The sequence below is a fragment of the Drosophila simulans genome, chromosome 2R (assembly GCF_016746395.2).
Source record: "Drosophila simulans strain w501 chromosome 2R, Prin_Dsim_3.1, whole genome shotgun sequence".
NCBI classification, from domain to species: domain Eukaryota; kingdom Metazoa; phylum Arthropoda; class Insecta; order Diptera; family Drosophilidae; genus Drosophila; species Drosophila simulans.
In genome coordinates, this window is record NC_052521.2 from 5,615,077 (window position 1) to 5,634,879 (window position 19,803).

General features: G+C 41.0%; 5 protein-coding genes across 5 annotated transcripts; 3 read left to right on the forward strand and 2 right to left on the reverse strand.

Moving 5' to 3' along the window:
• Positions 1 to 482: 482 nt before the first annotated feature.
• On the reverse strand, positions 483 to 1,040 carry LOC27208036. The gene has a single exon (XM_016183658.3). It carries the CDS (start codon positions 746 to 748, stop codon positions 614 to 616), a length of 135 nt encoding a protein of 44 aa, XP_016026481.1. The 5' UTR covers positions 749 to 1,040; the 3' UTR covers positions 483 to 613.
• Positions 1,041 to 5,267: 4,227 nt separating this feature from the next.
• LOC6739332 lies at positions 5,268 to 7,641 on the forward strand. Its single transcript, XM_016172192.3, has 3 exons — positions 5,268 to 5,714; positions 6,071 to 6,773; positions 6,892 to 7,641. Exons 1-3 carry the CDS (start codon positions 5,403 to 5,405, stop codon positions 7,554 to 7,556), a joined length of 1,680 nt encoding a protein of 559 aa, XP_016026482.2. The 5' UTR covers positions 5,268 to 5,402; the 3' UTR covers positions 7,557 to 7,641.
• Positions 7,642 to 10,132: 2,491 nt separating this feature from the next.
• On the forward strand, positions 10,133 to 10,545 carry LOC6733519. Its single transcript, XM_002080538.4, has one exon. The coding sequence runs from the start codon at positions 10,253 to 10,255 to the stop codon at positions 10,514 to 10,516; it is 264 nt and encodes an 87-aa protein (XP_002080574.1). The 5' UTR covers positions 10,133 to 10,252; the 3' UTR covers positions 10,517 to 10,545.
• A 262-nt stretch (positions 10,546 to 10,807) lies between these two features.
• Positions 10,808 to 11,348, forward strand: LOC6733520. Its single transcript, XM_002080539.4, has one exon. It carries the CDS (start codon positions 10,925 to 10,927, stop codon positions 11,303 to 11,305), a length of 381 nt encoding a protein of 126 aa, XP_002080575.2. The 5' UTR covers positions 10,808 to 10,924; the 3' UTR covers positions 11,306 to 11,348.
• Positions 11,349 to 11,590: 242 nt separating this feature from the next.
• Positions 11,591 to 12,379, reverse strand: LOC27206138. The gene has a single exon (XM_016167261.2). The coding sequence runs from the start codon at positions 12,122 to 12,124 to the stop codon at positions 11,789 to 11,791; it is 336 nt and encodes a 111-aa protein (XP_016026483.1). The 5' UTR covers positions 12,125 to 12,379; the 3' UTR covers positions 11,591 to 11,788.
• Between the last annotated feature and the right edge of the window lie 7,424 nt (positions 12,380 to 19,803).

Below are 19,803 nucleotides of genomic sequence, written 5' to 3' on the forward strand. Positions count from 1 at the left end.
TTCCAGGAATGAAAAAGGGCTTTGTTTTGGTCAGAAGGTAGTTTTATGTTAGCCAATAGTTCCCAGGAATCCTTTACTGTTTGGCATAAAAAGTGTGTTTACATTTGCGTAAAAAACGTTGAATTGCCGCTAGTTAAGTCAATTTTGGTTCTGGGAAACTAGAAAAAGACTTTGTCTGGTTATGCGGCAATGTTATGTAAGCTTGTTGGGCCATCCTTACTTACATATCTAATGGAAAATTCTTGGAAAAAGGCTTGCTGTGATTTCACCAAAAAATTCATTTGAGTGACAGCAGCAATCATAAATAATCTGCTGATAAGCTGAGTACATTTTTTATCAAAATATTTGAGAGAAAATAAACAGTTGAGAATTGTAAATCTCAGCCAAAAAAAAAACCCAGGGCGAACCCACTAACTAATTTTCCCAGCCCCTGTTTCATCCCCATATCGTCCGCACAAAAAGGATAACAAAACAATAAAAAATTGAGGAATTTCTCAGCGCAAAATCTAAAGGATCAGCAAGGATTCTCCTGTGCTACACTAATCGTTTATTATGATCAACGAGCTGAATCAATAAAAACGAAACGAAAACGAAGCGCCCACTTCAGGACTTGTCATCGTCCTGTTCTCATTCTGGTTCCCATTCGGTGCGCATTCTCGCTCCCATGGCAACCTGTTTCACAGGGTTGGATGTCCTTTTGTGTGTGCGTTGGAGTGTTACCGTTGCTGGCCGTGAGAATTGAATGCATTCAGGGAGGGGCTCGCCCGCAGGAGTAACAGGTTCAGCAGATCCTGGCCCTGCTGCACAGGTATGCAAAAGTCAAATTTGTTTGCTATGGGAATTTGTAGGTGTCTGGCTTGGGAAAGTCTTGTGTTGTGTTGTGCGGTGGGAATTCGCTCAGCTCCCTTTGTTTGGTGTGAATTTGATGAATACTCTGGGTCTTGTCAGCGGTGATGGGATGGGAGATGAGGACGAGTTAAGGAACTCTTTAGAAGGAGTTCCCAAGGAATGCTTTCTAGACCAGTAAATGATGGTTTATTATATTTAAGCACAAATGCTTTTCATTTGGATTTTTATGTGAAAGCTTCTACCAAGTAAATGCAAAGTTAAATAAATTGTGATTATTATAACTAACTTTTTCAAGAACACTTAAATAAAATGCCTACTTTAATAAATGTTGTATCTTTATGTTACTTAATTGTAAAAATCAAACAATTGAAGAGTATATAAAATTATGTTACCATTAACTTAAGTTTATAACTAAACGCCGTCATTGGTTAGCTACTATGTTAAGTACGGTAGGTGGGAGATTTAAAGTTTAAATGTATTTCCCTAGCCACTTTAAGAACGCATAAATTCTAATTTAATTTCTTTTCACAGCCAAATGTTTTGGCCCTCTGCTAATTTCCTGTGCCCGCCCCAGGGCGATGTTTTGAGACATTTCTCACAAATTTCGTGCACTTCCTTCCGGTGAGCGGAAGAAAAGGAGCGCATAGGGGCGAGCAGCACGCAGAAAGGATATTCTCCGGCCAGACAATAAATAGAAATCTAAATTGCAAAATATGGGCCACGGCCTGTGGGAACCAATTTGATGAGGGCCCACCCTCGCATCGATAAGATCATCGGCCAAAGGAGGTGCTGAGAAAATCTCGTTTGTTGTGGCAGGGCAGAGGGTTCCTTTGTTCGCCTGGGAGAAACATTTGCTTGTTTGTGCTCGAAACAGGTTAACAGGTATTTAGCCCAGAGATCAGTCAGGATTAGGGCGATGGATGATGGGATGCGCTATCTGGAGTGGGTGGTCAGCTATCGCTTGGAATCCATAGGCCACGGAATGGGGCATGTTTGCTGTCCCATAAATCGCAGGGCGCCCGTAATGGTTCGGATTTCATTTGCATTCCAGTACCAGCAATTAGGCTAAGTAGTCCGAGAAAAGGGATAATGAAAAAATGAGAAACAAGACGAACTAATGAAATAAAATGAAATGGTAATTTGATACGCGCACACTTATGGAGTGCGTTTCTCAAGGACGAGCAGGTAGTCCTGCGGGCATGAGAGTCCTTTGTCGGGGCTCACATTGGCGCATCGAATGGCAATGCAAGCAAACAAATCCTTGGCCCCGAAGATCGATCGTTGTTCTTGGGGAGCGTTAATTAGATTTGCACCGTGCGGTCCTGATCAAAGGATCAGTGGTCAGTGGAAACTCTGGAAAATCTCAGATGCACACACACACACACCTGTGGGAAAGGACCCCACGCAGCCAGGACTACATGCACTTGCTCGCATCTCTCTCCGCAGGACGTTCCATTGACTGACCTTTCCTCTTCCATTTAATTTCCATTGTTATTTGCAGTTCCTTTTATTAATTTGAAGTGCCCGCACTTCATGCAACTGTTGCGCTTGGCTTTATTTCTTCCTTCCGGAATGATGGTTGCTCGTCCTTTTGGCTCCTTTTATGCTTGCCAGGCACTTCCTGTGGGTCACTTGGAACCCTGTGGCCAAAACAATCTATTGTTAATTAATTGTGCTGGTCAAGCAGGACGCCTGGGAAGAGGAAGTGGCCTGGATGCCAGGTAATCATCAAAGGGGTGGAGGATATTCATGTGCTGGTACATACATCGCAAGTATAAGGAAAAGTCTTAAAATATATTATAAGGCATAGGAAAAATGGGTATTCTTAACAAAGTAGACTTGAAATAGAATATAGAAATATTTACTTGCAATCTGATTATTCATCACAAGCAACTTTATACTTTGATTTATACAGTTTGAAATGCTTTTGAGATGAGTGGGGGTACATCACTCTTTTTATCTTTTCTAGGATAATTTATAGCTCAAATATTTGTGTATATTATGAAAACACGATTTAGTCCATAGATCTGAACTAACGCTAATTTGTATTAACGAAATACAAAAATCTCTTTAACACATCCTATTTTATACTTTTTATAGGCGCTACGTCGCACAAATCAGACATGAACTTACCACAAAAGTTTAGCCTTAGTATTTAGATCCTAGTTGATATGCACAATTAATTTATATTTATTTTTCCTACAAAGAAATTCAAATTCATTACTACTGCAGTATTTTGTATTGTGTATAAAAATTTCGACAATACATCTTACGGACTATTTACCGTCCTGATAGCGCCATCTATCTATCAGGGACAGTACTTGCCGTCTACATTCGTTGTATACACGGCTCGAAAGCGCCACCTATACGTTGTCTTATTAACCTAGTAACCTCGTAGTACTGCAGCTCACCGCTAGAGAGGGCTATATCACAGAAAATTTTAAATGGAATATGATAAATATATTAAAATAAGGTTCTGGAAAATAAAATGTTATATAGTTGGTTTAAAATTGGAGTTTTAACTTTGTCACATTCCTAAATAAATCAAAAACTGTCAAATTTATTTATTTATAATTAATTGAGGTTGATGATGTTATTCATGTTCGTATAATGTGAATAAAATACCTTGTCTTCAATTTCAGATACAATATTTTTGTAAAATAGAAGTGCAGAAATTAAGAAAACAGTCGTTTTCCGGCAGGCGTGGGTAATGTTCAAAATATATGTACCCTTATCACTGCATAGGTATAAATCATGGAAAGATAACATCTAATATAAGTATTGGAATGACTTATTTCACCATGAAATGCTAAGCATTGAATCTTCTGTTTAATACACTAATCTAAGCATTGTTTGTTTAATACAATAATAAATTAAAGTAAATATAAGAGTTTCCGCTTTTGTCCTGTCCTTTTATGTAATTTAAGTGGACTTAGTATACGCTCCTATAAATTTCATACTTCAAATGGTCACATATTTTTATCCCCCCTCCCGCTGGACGACCCGACCCTTTCGAGGGTGCAGAGACCTCCACTCGCATGTGTCATCATCCCACTGCGCAAAAAGAAGTCCTACAACTGTCGCTTTTGCGGAGACCCCCATGAAGCCCCACCGAGGACACCTCGTCGTGGTCCTCGATCCCCCTGTTGTGTATTTTTTATAGTGCCAGAAGGTCTTTGCTGCTCCTTCGAAACTCATTTTAATTCGTTTTTATTTCTTTTTAATTTTTATTACATTTTCGTATATTAGCTTTGACTTTGCTTTAGTTGTATCCACTTTGAATTATTTGCTGTTTGTTTTCCCCGCCCGCTCCGCCGGCCAAAACTGGAAAAAGGAAATAGAAAACAGCATCAGCTTTTTTCAGCAGCATTGTTCCGCGGACTTCTGGGTGGAGATTGGACGTCTAGGACCCAGCTCTGCTGGTCATTCTCTGGGTCCGGGTCCGGGTCCGAGTCCGGTTTTGTAGTTATTGTCCAACGTTGACTGTTTACGCCGAATGCGCTGCGCCACGTAGCGATCCGCGGAGTAGGAAATTAAAAATGGCGAAATAAAGTTAAATTTTTTATGGCTTGTGCAAATAAGTCACAGCCAGGCAGGCGGGCAGGCTGGCGGCCAGCAGTGGGGTCGGGAAAATCCGCGGAACTGCCGGGGAAAGCCCCGGCCAGTACGGCCAGCAGCAATGTGCCCCGCGTGTAGCTCATCACTTGTTAAGCAAGAAAATAATATTAGCATTAAGCGTTTGTCTCTGCGCCTCTGACAGACACGGCGCCATCCGTCGTCCCTCCCAAGGATTCCCCTTTTTTCTGATATTTATTTTGCAAAATGGGCGACAAACTTGCCGGTTTGGGCTCCATTTTTTCGCTCCTCCTGGTCTTGTAGTTTGTGTGCTCTGCTCTTTTTGCTCATATGGAGCACATCCAATTAAGCAGCTCTGAAAGTGGTCTAAAAAATGAGCTCTGGTGGCAGGGGCTGCGCGGACGACGGGTGCGAAATTGTCGACTTTAAAGGGATCTCGGGGAATTGGAACTAATGACTGTATGAGCGGATGGCACGGGGCCAAATAGGAAATTGAAAATTAAGCAATTAACATAAGAGCTAAGAAATTCATTGCTGAATATGAGTTAAGTATATAAGATAATAGGATCAAAATATAAATAAATACAAAATTATTTAAAATATATATATAAAAAAAAGTGGCCTGTTAACTTAATTTGAAAGCAAAGCATGAATGACACAAGACTCCAATTCAGCTGCGACCTACCCCAACTGGTGGCCAACACGTAGTTCTATTTATGGTGTCACTTCCACCTACCGATTCCAAAGTGTTCCAAATTCCGAAAACCAGTTTTTGATTGACACACTTGCACTTTCTTTCAATTAGCCGCTAAAGACGCTCGTGTGCCGGCCGCTGTCTTTTCTTTTCGGCGGTAACAATTTGGGATTTCTTCGAGACCCTAATTAACTGGCATTTGAGGCAGGAACGGGGCGTGGGTGCCCGTGTTGAGAGGTGTTGAGAGGTGGAGACCCGCATGGAGATGTAGGCAGATCGCGTGATGACTTGGGTGTTAGCTCCATCATTCTTAAGAGGCTGTCGTCTATGGAGCCGCCTCAGTGCCGCTGTAGACTTCGTCGCGATCGGGATCATGTGGACTTGGCTGCTGTTTCTGCCTCTTTTGAAAGCGTCCTCAACGAATGCCATCTTCGAGCAGTGCAACCACCAGGTGAAGCTGCAATCGGGCCAGAAACTTCTCATCAACTCGCCCTATTACCCGGCACTGTATCCAGTGGGCACTTCCTGTCGCTACGCCGTGGAGGCTCCCAAGGATCACGTGCTCCAATTCAAATGCGAGCTCCAGTTGCGAACGGTGAGGAAATCAAGTGAAGTTATAACAGTGATGCCCATTATATGTTCAAGTGGAATCTAAATGCAAGAAACTATATTCGTGCTACTTATATATATCTATAACCATTCACATTAGTGTTTTATTATCAAAAAATAAAGAGAGTGCGTTCTTTCGCGCTACAAAATTATTTTATTAAAAAATTTTCGTAACTGTGAAGTACAAAGTTAAAATAATGAACAAATCTCATTAAATGACATTTACGAAAAATATTTACGAATCAAAAGAAATGCATTTATATTTTCTAGCTTGCGTAGGTAGAGTTGCATCGCCAGGTCCATTTCTATCACCACTGCCATGATTCATCTCGATTTTCGCAGCTTTCCACGGACTTGAAATGCCGCACGGAGGTGTTTCACTTCAATTCCGAGGGCGACGAGGTGTTAACAAGTTCCGAATACTTTTGCGGCAGCGGAAAATTCGAGCGCAAAAGTTTTCTCAATCGTGCGGTGATTTCCTACATATCGAGTGGACATTCGGAGCCGCCCTCAGCCGTCAAGTTAAAGGATAAGCTGCACGCGGTGCCAACCACGAGCACAACTACCGAGGCACCACAAGCTGTTTCCATAGAGGAACAGGATGAGGAGGAGGAGCAGGAGGCGGAAGAGGAGCCAGAAGAAGCCGACGAGGACCTCAGTGACGAGGTGCTGCACGTGTTGCAGGATGTGGGCGTCAGCGATGCCCTGGCCTATGTAGCCTCCTTACTCTACGACGTCGAAGAGTCCAGAAAGTCCAGCATCACTATTTACCTTGACAAGTTGCCATTTCGCAGCAGTTCAAAGACTTCCGCAAAACGTGCCCGGATTGTTTCCAGCTACCCACCTGCTGCCCCATCGCCTGGTCACGGAGGAGGACGCTTCTCCTGCCTCGTGGAGGCCTTTCAGCCCACGTGCAGTTGCGGCTGGAGCCGCATTCCTCGGATAGCCAGTCCCACCAACGAGGAGGCCGTCCTGCACGAGTTCCCGCCAATGGCCGGTGTCCTGACCAAAAAACATGGAAAGGTATTCTGCGGCGCTGCGATCAGTAAGTACATAAAGTACTCAGTAAGTACATAAATTGGAAATGGGGCTTTCAATGATTATTGACTTAGAAGAATAACCTAGATTCTTTCTTATTATAACTTCGGTATTATTTGTTCCAGTTCACCATCATTACTTGCTGTCCGCCGCCCACTGTTTTCAAGGTCCGGAGACGAACAGTGCTGCCAAGTTGCGGGTGGTGGTGGGTGAGCACGACTTGGCCAGCTCCTTTGAGACGTTCGCCACGCGACGCTACGACCTTGACGCCCTGATCCTGCACGAGGACTTCAGCCAAGCAAGTGGACAGCCGAAGAACGATATTGCCATGCTGAAGACACGAACGGCGATCGTGTGGAGCCAGCATGTGGGTCCCGCCTGTCTGCCACTGCAACCGGCGGAGGATGGCCGGAAGCTGCCGCTGGCGGGTCAGCAGGTGGTGGCCGCCGGGTGGGGAACCACTTCCTACGGCGGTCCACAGACCCATCGCCTGCTCAAGGCCACGCTGGATGTGATCGATGGCCGCCGGTGCAGGCAGGCTTTGAGCTCCGCCGGCGGAGTACCGCCCCACTCTTTCTGCACATACACGCCCGGGCGGGACACCTGCCAATATGACTCGGGAGGAGCTCTCTACGAGCGGATCAACGGACGCCTGGTGGCCGTGGGCATCGTCAGTTTTGGCCAGGCCTGCGCCGCCCAGCAGCCATCGGTCAACACTCGCGTCGCCTCCTTCATCAAGTGGATTCGCACCAAGAGCCCCGAGGTGGCCTATTGTCCTGGCAGAACATAGGACGAGTAACTACGCTGATTTATGTGTATATGCAAGGCTAAGAAGTTTTTATGTGGCAAACAAAAATGTTGATTAATGGGTAATAATGGGGATTGTAAAGGAAAATATCTTGTAAGATGATCTGCGAGGTCGTTGTTTGCTGATTTATTTTAAAAGATTGATGTACATACCCGGTACAAAGTCGAAATACATTTTTTTATGTTTGAATTGACCTACAACAATTGTACTAAAGTTTCCATAACTAATATCCTTTACAATTGGTATCGAATGGTGTCCAAGTGTTTCAATAGATAGTAATTGTCGTCAGTAACGTAAAATCATAGTGCTGTACTGAAGATCTGATCCGTTATGGATGGAAATAGATGGGGATGGGGGGAATATCCCCAGCTTCAGAGTGCTGGAGCACTTAACACCTGTAAGTGGGTGTCAAGTTTGTCGCTCTGCCTGAACGCGCTTGGCATCAATACGCATGTATCAGCTCCACCAGGTGTATGGATGGATGTGCCCCCCCACTCGGCTGTCAATCATGCATGCGAATGGAACGCCTGGCTGGAGCTCTATGTCCTCCGCCCGAGGCGTTGCAATTAAGCGCAAATGTCAACTAATTAACCTCGGGGGCGGCGATTGCCTGCAACCTATAACCCCTTCAGTCGCTCAGATGGGGTGGTGTGTCAATAAAATTCCATTCAGATGCTTTATTTTCACTGCCAGCCGGGATCTTCCTTTCAGATAAATAATTAAACGTTTCGCATAACAGATGGAGCTCGCTTTTAGGCTTAAAGGCAATACGGCAGTCGTCTGGCGGCCGCGTCTTTTTATTCGCTTTTCTGGAGGACCTGTTTTTTGTCTAACCCGGCACTGGCGTTGCACTTTTTCAATGCTCCACCCTCGGCCTCGTTTTGTGTACGTCTGTCTGGCTTAGCTCGCCTGCAGTTCCGAGCTGTTGCAGTGTATTGGCCGTGTTTGTTTTGCAGTTTTGCAGTTTCGGGTACCCGCTGCCGCTGCCTTGCAAGCCTGTTGTTCAATTTACGTAAAACGCGGCCAGAACACAGCTAACCCACGTCAACTGCAGTCGGTGGCATCAAGTGCTGGCAGGGATCGGGGATTGGCGGCTCCGCATAGAAATGGGCGGTGGTGCGTGGGGGGCGTTGTGTTCGAGGGGGCGTGGTGGGCTGGGGGTGCTTCCGTACTCGGGTGGCACTAATTGAAAAGCAGCAGCCACTAACAGCAGCCGTCGCTAAAGGGCTGCCAAGGGATTGGGTTTAGAGAGCAGTGCTACAGTAGAAATGTAATAACTCTGATTAATCCGGAAGCAAAGCAATAGTTGCTATTTCTTATCTGAAAGTAAAGGAGCTAGTTAGCATGTGTTTGCATTGAAAAAGTATGTTGGGTATTCCACAAGCGTCGTGAAGAGAAACCACGAAGAATTCGAATAAAATAAGGACTTGTTATCGATGAGGGGTTACTTACTTTTCTGCTCTGCAATGTATATATTAGGAGAATTATATTACTATTTATGGATTGTGGTGTAGAAATCTATCCTTTTAGTTCCCAGTCATCCTGCGATTGTCCACTGTACGAAGAAAGCCAATGCGCACAACGCTTTTTACTTCGTGCTTTTTTTCTGGCAATTTCCTTTGCATACTTTTGTGCTGCATTTGATTACAAAATGGCGGCTGTCCGGGATGCTGGCTGTTCCTGCAGGACCTGCAGGACCTGCTGGCTCCAGTTGCAGTCTTAATGCAGCCTAAACATTGCGTTTAGTTCTCGTTTTGCTGCATCTACAACTGCTGCAATCGCCTGGACTTTGACTATTCATTAGCGTGTGTGCTGGTGTGAGTGTGTGGGTGTGCATATGTATCTGTGCGTCGGGGATGAGGGCCAAAAAACTCTAACAAGCTCAAAAAGCAATTTGCGAGAGGCCGGCTAAAAAATTGGCAAAAATATCGACGTGCCGGCTCATGCAATTGACGTTTTGCGGGCGTGTGGGAGAGGGATTTTCGCGGACTAGGGATTGGGGTCTGTTACATAAAACCACGCGTTGCACAAAAGCCGCCAAATCGTCGTCGCTCAAAAGCCCCAGCGATGAAAATACAAAATGGCCGACCCACATGCAATGCCGCACTGTTCCAGCCAACTATTTCTATCTAACAAAACGCCGATACTTAAAGGAGCTGTGCATAGCATATTAAATAAGCCTCATATGGCTGTACTACCAATCTGAAAAAGAATCTGCACTTTATGGTCCAGAGCGAACTCACAGAGAATATGCTTTTCGGAACAACTATGCAAATGTTTTGCTAGCCCTCAGAAGTAAATTCGGTTTGTGGTCAAAAATTAGTACACAGCACTTTTTTTTCGGCACGTAGCCCCTGCACACACGACTGGGCCAATTAAATCCATTTACATCACAAAAATCGAGTATGTGAAACCATTTTATTTCTAGGTTCAAAATCGAAATTAAAAGGTATTAGCCTTACCAAGTTTTCACATTGCAGATTCAACAATACCAACTATAGAATCCTACATATAGAAGCCTACCTACTAAAATGCCATTGAAAAAATAAGTTCAAATCAGTTACTAATTGTGTGAGAAGTAGGCAGTTTTAATGACATCAAAAACCCTAGTTCATCTTTTTGGCTTCGATTAAATTTGAATTATAAGTAAACGTTTTTTTAACCCCCGATCATCAGCCATGATGTCCATTGGTCGAGCTCTCGGGGGCCTATCCGTTTTACATTTTTCTTGGAACAGAAGCTTGCATCAAAGGAGGACGAGACGGCCATTTCCGGTAGTTCCCGACGCGAGGATTAAGACCCCGGCGCAGTCAACCCGACCACCCCGCATCCTGGTGAAGAGCTTCTTGGCCCTCCACCATCTGGATTCTGTGTACATGCAGGGTGCTCCTCGTGATCTTAGAGACTATTTTATGTCGAGCTGGAAGAACGAGAAAAGATGATATCCCTCCTTGACTATACCATTCACAACCATGGGAACCGCCATTGCGGTCTTTATTCAAAATTTAAAGTTTTTCGAAAAAATACTGTTCTAAAAATATATTCGACTTATTGAAATATTAATTTTTTAGCAAGAAAATGATAATATGCTATGATTATAAATTTAGACTTGCTATATGCGGAATTTTATTTTATTATTATTTATCAAGTTTTATGCAAGATCTGTGCATTGTGGGAGTAAGAACGTCCATTTCAATTCAAATCAGGAGTGGCAAAGCCAACGCATTACAGTAGGCCCGATAGATACATTCATAATATGAAAACTTTTTTAGTATAGCATAAATTTTACATTGGTTAACCTAAATTTTAGTATTTCTTTGATCAACGGTACCGCATCCACTTATGGCATAATGTTTACCGGTCGGGTTCTCATCTGTTCCCTAATATTCGAGGGTAAGATGTGGCTACAGCAGAGGCGACGAGTGTCGGAGCACAGACTTCCGTACCATCGCAGACTTGTGCCCGTGAAGCTCCAGGAGCGTAAGAGTTCTAGGACCGATCTAAAGAGGCCGCCCTTCCTGCTGGTCAAGAGCTTTCTCAACTTGCGCCACATGGACGGCGACTACGGGACGGACATGAGACGAGTTACGGACGAGCTAAGTTTCCAGCCCCACCGCACTCTCTTCATCAATACCCTGCGAGGGCCGCATCGTCAGTTTTCGAACACGGAACCAATGGCGGACATGATGGATGAAAGTTCCGTAGCTTTGGACTCGGGTTCGAAGCCGTGAGAGTGGGTAATAGCGTTTAAATGGAAGATAACGATTTAAGTATTTTAATATAAATGTCTCTTTTTAATTTTATCAAATAATGCTTTTATATATATGAGGGTTATACGGTTTTTTAAGAAAAGAAGGTGGATGAAAAATATATTTTATCATGATTGGACCTTGGCCTTATTTCATATAAAAACTGTAAAATGGGTCATGGCTAACAGATTAGAGATTGATGCTTAAGGTACCATCTAAAACCTGGTCAATACTCATAGCCCGACTAAGTTATAATGAAGTGCACAATAAAGAGGTAACGGATTTATTCTGAGCTGAATTATATTGCAATTTGAGCGGACGACCGAGTTGGATCCGTTTATCTGGCCACAAAATTCTTACTATTGTACATGTGGGTTTGGAATACTTCGTTATGGATTGACTGGGGGATTGACTGAACTCGTACAAGACAAGTCCGGGTGAGAATTGATTGCAGAGAGAAACCGTCTAGATATCGTAGGTGCCATAAACCATTCGTCGCCGGAAGTCCGCCCAGCGGTATCGTGGATTGCGGAAGCGGGTCGTCTGCACCTCTCCGTGATCCTGCGCCTGCTCCTGGTACTTATGAAAGTTCTTCACAAAGCATCGCGGAGCGTGATGGTACTCTGGATTGGGCTCATCCCGCTGGCGGCACAGGACCTCGTCGATCTTCTTCAGATCCCCAGCGCACTGGCTTCGGCGCGTCGAGTAGGCGAATCTTCCAGTCATCCGGGACGTGGCTTGCTGGATCGCCAGTCGGACATAGGCGGATAGGGCCGATTGGTTTGCATTGGCTGGCAGCATTTGGAAAGGGGATGAAACTAGTCGGATTTGCCTGTAATTTCGTGGTTCGGATGCCGCCGGTATTGGTAAGCCTTTAGCTGGATGCAGTTGTACTGTGGTGTAGCGATTATTTGGCTAAAAGGATTGGCCGAAAGGAAGGGGTATGTAAATTTAAGACTTGTCTATTGTATTAGTTTGCCTGATAAACGGGAGGAACGTAGAAAAAGTAAAACGGGGCTATGTGTTACTAAAAGCTGACTAGTTAAAAAGAAAAGCTGACTGGGTTAAAAAGAACCCACCTGTTATCACTTCACTAAGAACATATTCAGTTGATTGTTCGATTAGCAGCTAAGTGTACCTATCACACATTTCATTTTCTTTTGGCCAACTTAAAAAATGATAATGTAACATTATTTGAGTGCGTTCCCTTTTGAGCAATTATCGCATTGCACGTACTCGAGACCAAAGCACAAAACATAATTAAACAATTAAGGTCCTCGGCACTCGTCCTTACTTAGCCCAATTCGCAGGACGGCACATCAAAGCCGCGGCAGAGTTGCGCGCCTAATTACGCGGCCAAGTGCAGTGAACGGCAGAGTGAAATGCAAATTTGCAACAAGGCAATAAAAAAATCCATCAAAATTAACTGGCAACAATGGGAGCGAGTGGCGAAATCACAGCATTTGCGGGCCAAGTTAATTGTGCAGCTTTGAAGTGAGGAACAGGACTCAAATAGCGAAGCACGGAACGAAATACTCATAGTAATTATTTTCCAATGAAAATGCGGAAATGCTGGGAAAAATACTGGCTTGAATTTAATTAAATTTATTAAAAAATGACCTTTAGTGAGTATAGTTTGTTGATTAGGTGCCTTGTTGCAACTCTTTTTTTCGAGTGCCGTCTAGTAGGACAGTGCTTTGAATGAAAAGTGCCTGAACCCGGACCGTAATCCTTGCTGCTCTGCATTTTTTGTGCCCCCGTTGCCCATTGATTTTTTCTATATTATAAAATTTATGCTGCCCGGTCTGCTTTGTTGCACTCTTGTCTCTGCCACCAGCACCAGCACCACTACCAGCTCCACCCCCCACCGCCCCACCAGTGCACTTCATTTTCCGCCTTTGCTTTTCATAGTCATTTTTTATTTCACATTTTTCCCAAGCGCTTTTGAGCTTTTGTTGTCGAGTGCGCGCCAGTGCCACCAGAGCCAAAAGAAAAGGGCTTGTAAAATCCCAAATAAGAAGACTTTACTCGTTGAGTTTTTGTAAGAAACTGATTTTATTTGGAAATATCTTCGGTTTAACTAGGTGACATGAGAATCGCATCTTAAAGTAAATGGCCTACGCAGAGGCCTAAGTAAATAGTCCCCGCCTTATCGAGGTCCCACGCTCGGGCACATCTGCCTATCTTGAGCGGCGAGGACCTTATCTGTGGTCTCCCGCTAAGGGACTATTTTAGGAGGCGGGGAACGATCTCAAGTGACTGACTCATGTAGTGTGCACATGTTTTTGAGCAATGCACCCATGTCGCCTTAGATAACAAAATCCTAAATATAATTTATCGCTCTCGATTCATTTACATAAGATATGAACGGAGCCCAAAATTGTAAGTCTTTAAATATATTCGTGTTCATGTGTGAACATTCTGCCAAAGGGCCAGCAAAGCTGAGATGTACATTAGTATATTAGTTGCATTTATAACAGCAGTGGACTGTATTTATTTGATATATGTTCATTTATTTTGCAACTAAGATTTCAATGGGCCTAGTTTTTCTGGCTTTTAATTTTATTGGATTACAATTATGGTTTATATTATTTTTAATTCAACAATTTGTACTCAATTAACTTATTTTAAACATTTTGCTTTTTCTATGTAGAAGTACATTTTCTATTAAACAACGATATAGTGGACTGTATATTTTTATTTGTTATATTATTTTATTGTTTATTTACTATTGATATTTATAGTACTGGCAACGGACCTGCAAAGGTTATTGCTTGCATTCTTTGTTGCACAGCACATTTCCGTATGAAATATATTATTAATACTATCATTAGTATTAAAGCAATAATTAATCCAGCATGTCCGGAAATATGATGGAAATGTAAATCTTTCAATTTTTGATGGTTCTCTTTCATAAATTTAATTTCATTATTCAATCGTTCAAATTCCTCAGTATGATTTAATATTGATAGTTTCAGCGGATCCCAAATAATCTTCGGCACTTCACTAACTTCTCCTATATAAGGTGTTGATAATAATTCTTCACTTTCGGACTGAATGTTATGGTGGGCAACTAGAATTTTATCGTCGGTTCTTGCCGTACAATATGGCGCAATGCTTAAAACTCCTTGCTGAGGCAAATCAAACAATTCAATTTGAGAGCCAGTACATTGCAGACGGACTTTTGAATTCGCAGGAACCTTAAACAACCAACAGTACTCACAATCTCAACATCTCCTAGCGGGTCTAGATATATTGCTGAGGTTTTATTTATTTTGTCTATAGAATATCTTGGTGCTATATCTTTAGGTAATGCGCTAGAAACTTGACAACTTAACACAAACAACAACATTGCCATAATGATTCCGATCTTGGACATTCCCGATGTCGCTCTAGTTCGTCTTTTTGGCTCTTGGTCAGCCTCATTTTTGTCAACAGACTTTATTCCTTCCAAGGGACAAATTTTAGTAATGGGTCTAGTGATATATCCTTCCTGCATCTTTACTTTAGCCACTCGGACCTTATCATCATTCCCCTTATGCACCTTTTCCACCTTTCCTAAAGGCCATCTTGCAGGATGACAATTCTCATCCTTTAATAAAACTATTTGCCCTTCTTCTATATTAGGAATTTCCTTTTTCCATTTATTCCTTTGCTGGAGCGTATGCAAATATTCACTTTTCCACTTAACCCAGAAATCTTTCTTCATTTTTTGGATAAGTCTCCACCTATCCAAATTTCCGATTTTTTCATCTTCCATTGGTTCGACTATTTCTAAAGGTGGTCTTCCAATTAAAAAATGACCTGGTGTTAAAACTTCTTGTTGGTCCTTCTCACTAACTATAGTGTATAATGGCCTTGAATTTAAGCATGCTTCTATTTGACATAAAAGAGTTGACATTTCTTCGTAAGTCAAAATAGTGTCGCCGATTATACGCTTTAAATGGTATTTCATTGACTTAACTCCAGCTTCCCAAATACCTCCGAAGTGAGGTCCTGCCGGGGGAATAAAATGCCAATCAATCCTGTCCTTTTCAAGCTGCGCTGCAATCGTTATATTTTCTTGTATTGCATTAAATAACTCTTGATCTAATTTTCTTGCAGCTCCTACAAAATTTGTTCCGTTGTCTGAATAGATATTGGAACATTTTCCCCGTCTAGCAATAAATCTTCTGAGTGCTGCTAAAAATGCGTCTGAAGTTAGATCGCTTACCATTTCTAAGTGTATGGCTTTGGTGGCCATGCAAACGAATACAGCAACGTATCCTTTAAATGTTTTTTGGCCACGATTTTTTGAACATTTAACATAATAAGGACCTGCGTAATCTATTCCAGTATTAAGAAACGGGAATGTCATCGTCACTCTATATTTTGGCAAGTTACCCATTATTTGCTGAGCTGTATTTTGTTTATACCTTGCACACGTTACACATTCTCTTAAATACTTTTTCAACGAATTTTTCAACCCGAAAATCCAATACTTTCTTTGGATATAGTTTCGCATTAGGTTTATCCCTCCATGCAATGTTTCCTTATGAGCATTTTTTATTAATAAGCTTGTTAGGTGGCATTTTTCTAAAATGATTGGATGTTTAACATTAAATTCTGCATTGGAATTTTGCAATCTTCCTCCAACTCTTAGAACCCCATCCTTGTCCAAAAATGGATTCAATGACAATATTTTATTATTTGTCTTGATTTCCTTTTTGATTTTAAGGCACTTTATCTCTTGCCTAAACTGGTATTCTTGTTGTTTCTTAATAACAACTGTTTCCGCTATTCTTATCTCCTTTACTGAAATAATTGATGAATAGGCTTTATTTCTTGTTTTCATCTGCACGAATCTATTTATGTATGCTATTATACGTATAAGTTTTTCTATACTGGAATACCTTTCTATTAATTCGTAAATAGGATCATCTATTTTGTCATTTAATACCGTATTTATTAAGACAGGTTCTTCTACAGACTGCTGCCGAGGCCAAAGTTCTTTTGGGTCTGCTAGCCATTTCGGACCTTTCCACCAAAAATCACAGTTGATCAACTGGTTAGAATCCACTCCCCTGGATGCTAAATCTGCTGGATTATCCTCTGACTTAACATGATTCCATTCAGTATTTTTTAATTTCCGAATGTCATCCGTTCTTCTTTTTATAAATTTGATCTTACTTTGACCACTGTTAATCCATGCTAAGGTAATCGTGGAATCACTCCAAGCATAGATCTCCATTATATTGTCAATTGATCCTTTTAGTCTTTGGATTAATTCACTAAGCAGGTGAGCTGCACACAGCTCGAGTTTGGGAATTGTCTTCCTATTTTTTATAGGGTTGACTCTACTTTTGCTAGCTATTATATTAACATGAGGTCCTACTTTAGCATAGACTACTGCAGCATATGCTTTTTCGGAGGCGTCCGCAAATCCGTGAATCTGAATGACTGAAGAACTGTTTGAATTAATCCATCTTGGGATTCGAATATTCTCTAACAATAATAAATTTTCTTTATATTTTTCCCAATAATTTTTATCTTCTATGGATAATTCCTGATCCCATTCACTTTTATTTATCCAAAGTTTTTGAATAAAAAGTTTTCCTGAAACCGTGACTGGTGCCAACCATCCTAACGGATCAAATATTTTTGCTAGCGTTGATAACACAACGCGCTTATTTATATTTTTTGATTCATCATTACAATTTACGCTGAACTTAAATAAATCATTTTGAGGTTCCCATTTTAGTCCTAAATTTTTAACACATTCATTTTCGATAATATTGAGAACCTTATTGTCCCCTGTGTCCTCCACAGTGGTTAATATTTTGGAATTGTTGGAAATCCATTTCCTTAAGTTGAATCCAACTTTCTGCAATTCATGGAGAATTAATGTTATTAATTTATTAGCTTCTTCTACCGAATCAGCTCCAGTCATTAGGTCATCCATATAGAAATCATTCCTAATTATTGCACTAATAACTTGGTTTTTACATTTATCTGCAATATCTACCAGAACCCTGGTAGCCAAATATGGTGCAGATGCAGTTCCGTAAGTGACTGTGGTTAATTTATATGTTTTAATTTTTTCTTTTGGAGAATTTCTCCATAAAATATATTGATATTTTTGATCATTATTATCTATTTTAATTTGTCGGTACATCTTTTCAATGTCTGCCGAAACAACAAATTCCCATTTTCTCCATTTAATAATAATGTCAAAAATATCTTTTTGAACTCGTGGCCCAACCCACATTATGTCGTTCAAACTTTTGTTATTCGTAGTTTTTGCTGAAGCATCAAAAACTACTCTCAATTTGGTCGTAAGGCTTGAATCTCTAATCACTGCCTGGTGCGGTAAAAAATATTTGCCTTCATCACTCACTTCAATCATGTGTCCTAAATCCATGTATTCATTCATGAATTTAGTGTAGTCAACCTTAAGTTTTTCATTTCTTTTTAGTTTTTTCTCCAGATTCATGTAACGAGCTATCGCTTGTTTCTTTGAATCTCCTAAGGTGACATCCTCCTTGAATGGAATTGACACAATGTATCGCCCATCTGAATCTTTTTTTGTCGTTTTGATAAATTTATTTTCACAGATTTCAGACTCGATATCATCTTTTTCTTCTTCTTCCACTTCCCAGTAGCGATCTAACTCTTTTATTTCTATTGTTGTGGCTACAATGGTTTCTTTTCCTTTGGATTTTTTACATCCAGAAACTATCCACCCGAAATCAGTTTTTTGCCCAAGGAGACCGTCTATTTTTATAACTCCATTTTGCAGAATGTGAGTATATACGTCTGCTCCAATGATTAGATCAATGCGACCCGGTTTATTAAAATCGGGGTCGGCTAATTTAAAGTTCTTCCATTTTTTCTGATCAACATTAATCGTGTTGACTGGAAGTGCCTTCATAAGTTTTGGGAGAATAATTGCTTCAATTTCTAAATTTTTCGGAGAATTTCTTATCGAAATAACCGCTTTGTGCTTGGAGATGCACGTTCCTGTGGAAGATACTCCACTTATTTCAGTATGAGACCGAAATTTTTTCAATTTTAGAATCTGTGCAGACTCTTCTGAAATAATTGTGCTTTGAGAGCCACTATCAATCAATGCTCTTAATTGTTCAAAGCCTCCATACCTCGACTTTACTTGAATCAAGGCCGTGGCCAACAAGGCTTGACCTGTTGTTCTACACGTATTCACTTTTTCTGGATTATGACCTGCAAAGTGAAGTAACGTGTGGTGAGGTTTACGACAAGTCGAACAAAGCTGCTCGCTTATACATTTTTTACCAAACGGATGCCTCAGACATCTTAGGCAAATCCCATTTTTTCTTACCCAGTCAGACCGTTCTGCTGGATTCATTATTTTAAATTTATGGCATTGAATTAAATAATGCCCTGGTAGTTTGCAATATGCACAATTGTCACTATAATTTTTATTCTTGTTATTATTAATCATTTTCTTTACAGGTTTTACTTCCTGTGAGAATGATGATATAGAATTGAGCCTTTGCTCTAAAAAGTCCATGACATCAGAAAGTGCCTGTATTTCTTTTGTCTTTTTAACATGGCTTTCATATAAATTGAGTGATTCTTTATTGAATTTCCGAAGAATTATGTGAGCGAAAATTGCATCCACATCTTCTGGTAATTGTGCCTTTAATTTTATAATATAAATTGACTCGTTAATCGTGTCAATAAATGTCTTTATTTGCTTATTGGATTCTAAATTTAAATTTGGCATATCCATAAGCCTATTCATATGATCTGAGAATATGTTTCTTTTATTCTCATATCGCTTGGTCAAAAACTCCCAAGTGGCTTCATAATTTTCTCCAGAGCCGAGCAGTAAATGAGTAACCACATTTCTGGCTTCTCCTTTTAATGCTGACTTTAGATAATTAAATTTGAGAGAAGGACTGAGATCCTCTCTCACATGTATGAGCTCTGTAAAGAGTTCATTAAAAAGATCCCATTCTTTGGAATCACCAAAGAAAGTGGGAATCTGTATTTTAGGCAGGGTTGGTAACTCCTCCGCCTTAACAACCGTCGACATTTCAGCTTTATTTATTGTGCCACTGAGTCGACTATTAATGGCTGTAAAAATATTTTGTTTGTCAAATTCAAGTTCGCTAATTTCTTCTTCGAATAGCGAGCTCTCAAAATGACTATTCACCTGTTCAATCAGGTTATCTATTTTATGCCATAAAAATTCAATTTTATTTTTCCTTATTTTAAGGAAATCTGGACTACTGTCTATTAGTTTAGACGTATCTTCTAGATATACTCGAAATTGGCCAACATTATTTCGAAATGCCTGCTCTACTTTTAAAGCGTTGTTTTGTGCTATACCCTCTTTTTCAGGGTGACCACACATTTCAAGGTTTAATGTAGGGGGAGGGTTTGATTTAGGGACAGTGTTTGATTTAGGGAAAGTGTTTTCTACCGACTCGCCCTTAATTTTTTCATTTTTATTTTTA

What these genes read in the sequence shown, in the direction of transcription:
- LOC27208036 (XM_016183658.3), bottom strand. Translation starts at nt 748, where the DNA reads ATGCATTCAATTCTCACGGCCAGCAACGGTAACACTCCAACGCACACA.
- LOC6739332 (XM_016172192.3), top strand. Translation starts at nt 5,403, where the DNA reads ATGACTTGGGTGTTAGCTCCATCATTCTTAAGAGGCTGTCGTCTATGG. An exon ending in GCGAGCTCCAGTTGCGAACG is followed by an intron (nt 5,715 to 6,070) that starts GTGAGGAAATCA and finishes CGATTTTCGCAG; the next exon opens with CTTTCCACGGACTTGAAATG. An exon ending in ATTCTGCGGCGCTGCGATCA is followed by an intron (nt 6,774 to 6,891) that starts GTAAGTACATAA and finishes TATTTGTTCCAG; the next exon opens with TTCACCATCATTACTTGCTG.
- LOC6733519 (XM_002080538.4), top strand. Translation starts at nt 10,253, where the DNA reads ATGATGTCCATTGGTCGAGCTCTCGGGGGCCTATCCGTTTTACATTTT.
- LOC6733520 (XM_002080539.4), top strand. Translation starts at nt 10,925, where the DNA reads ATGTTTACCGGTCGGGTTCTCATCTGTTCCCTAATATTCGAGGGTAAG.
- LOC27206138 (XM_016167261.2), bottom strand. Translation starts at nt 12,124, where the DNA reads ATGCTGCCAGCCAATGCAAACCAATCGGCCCTATCCGCCTATGTCCGA.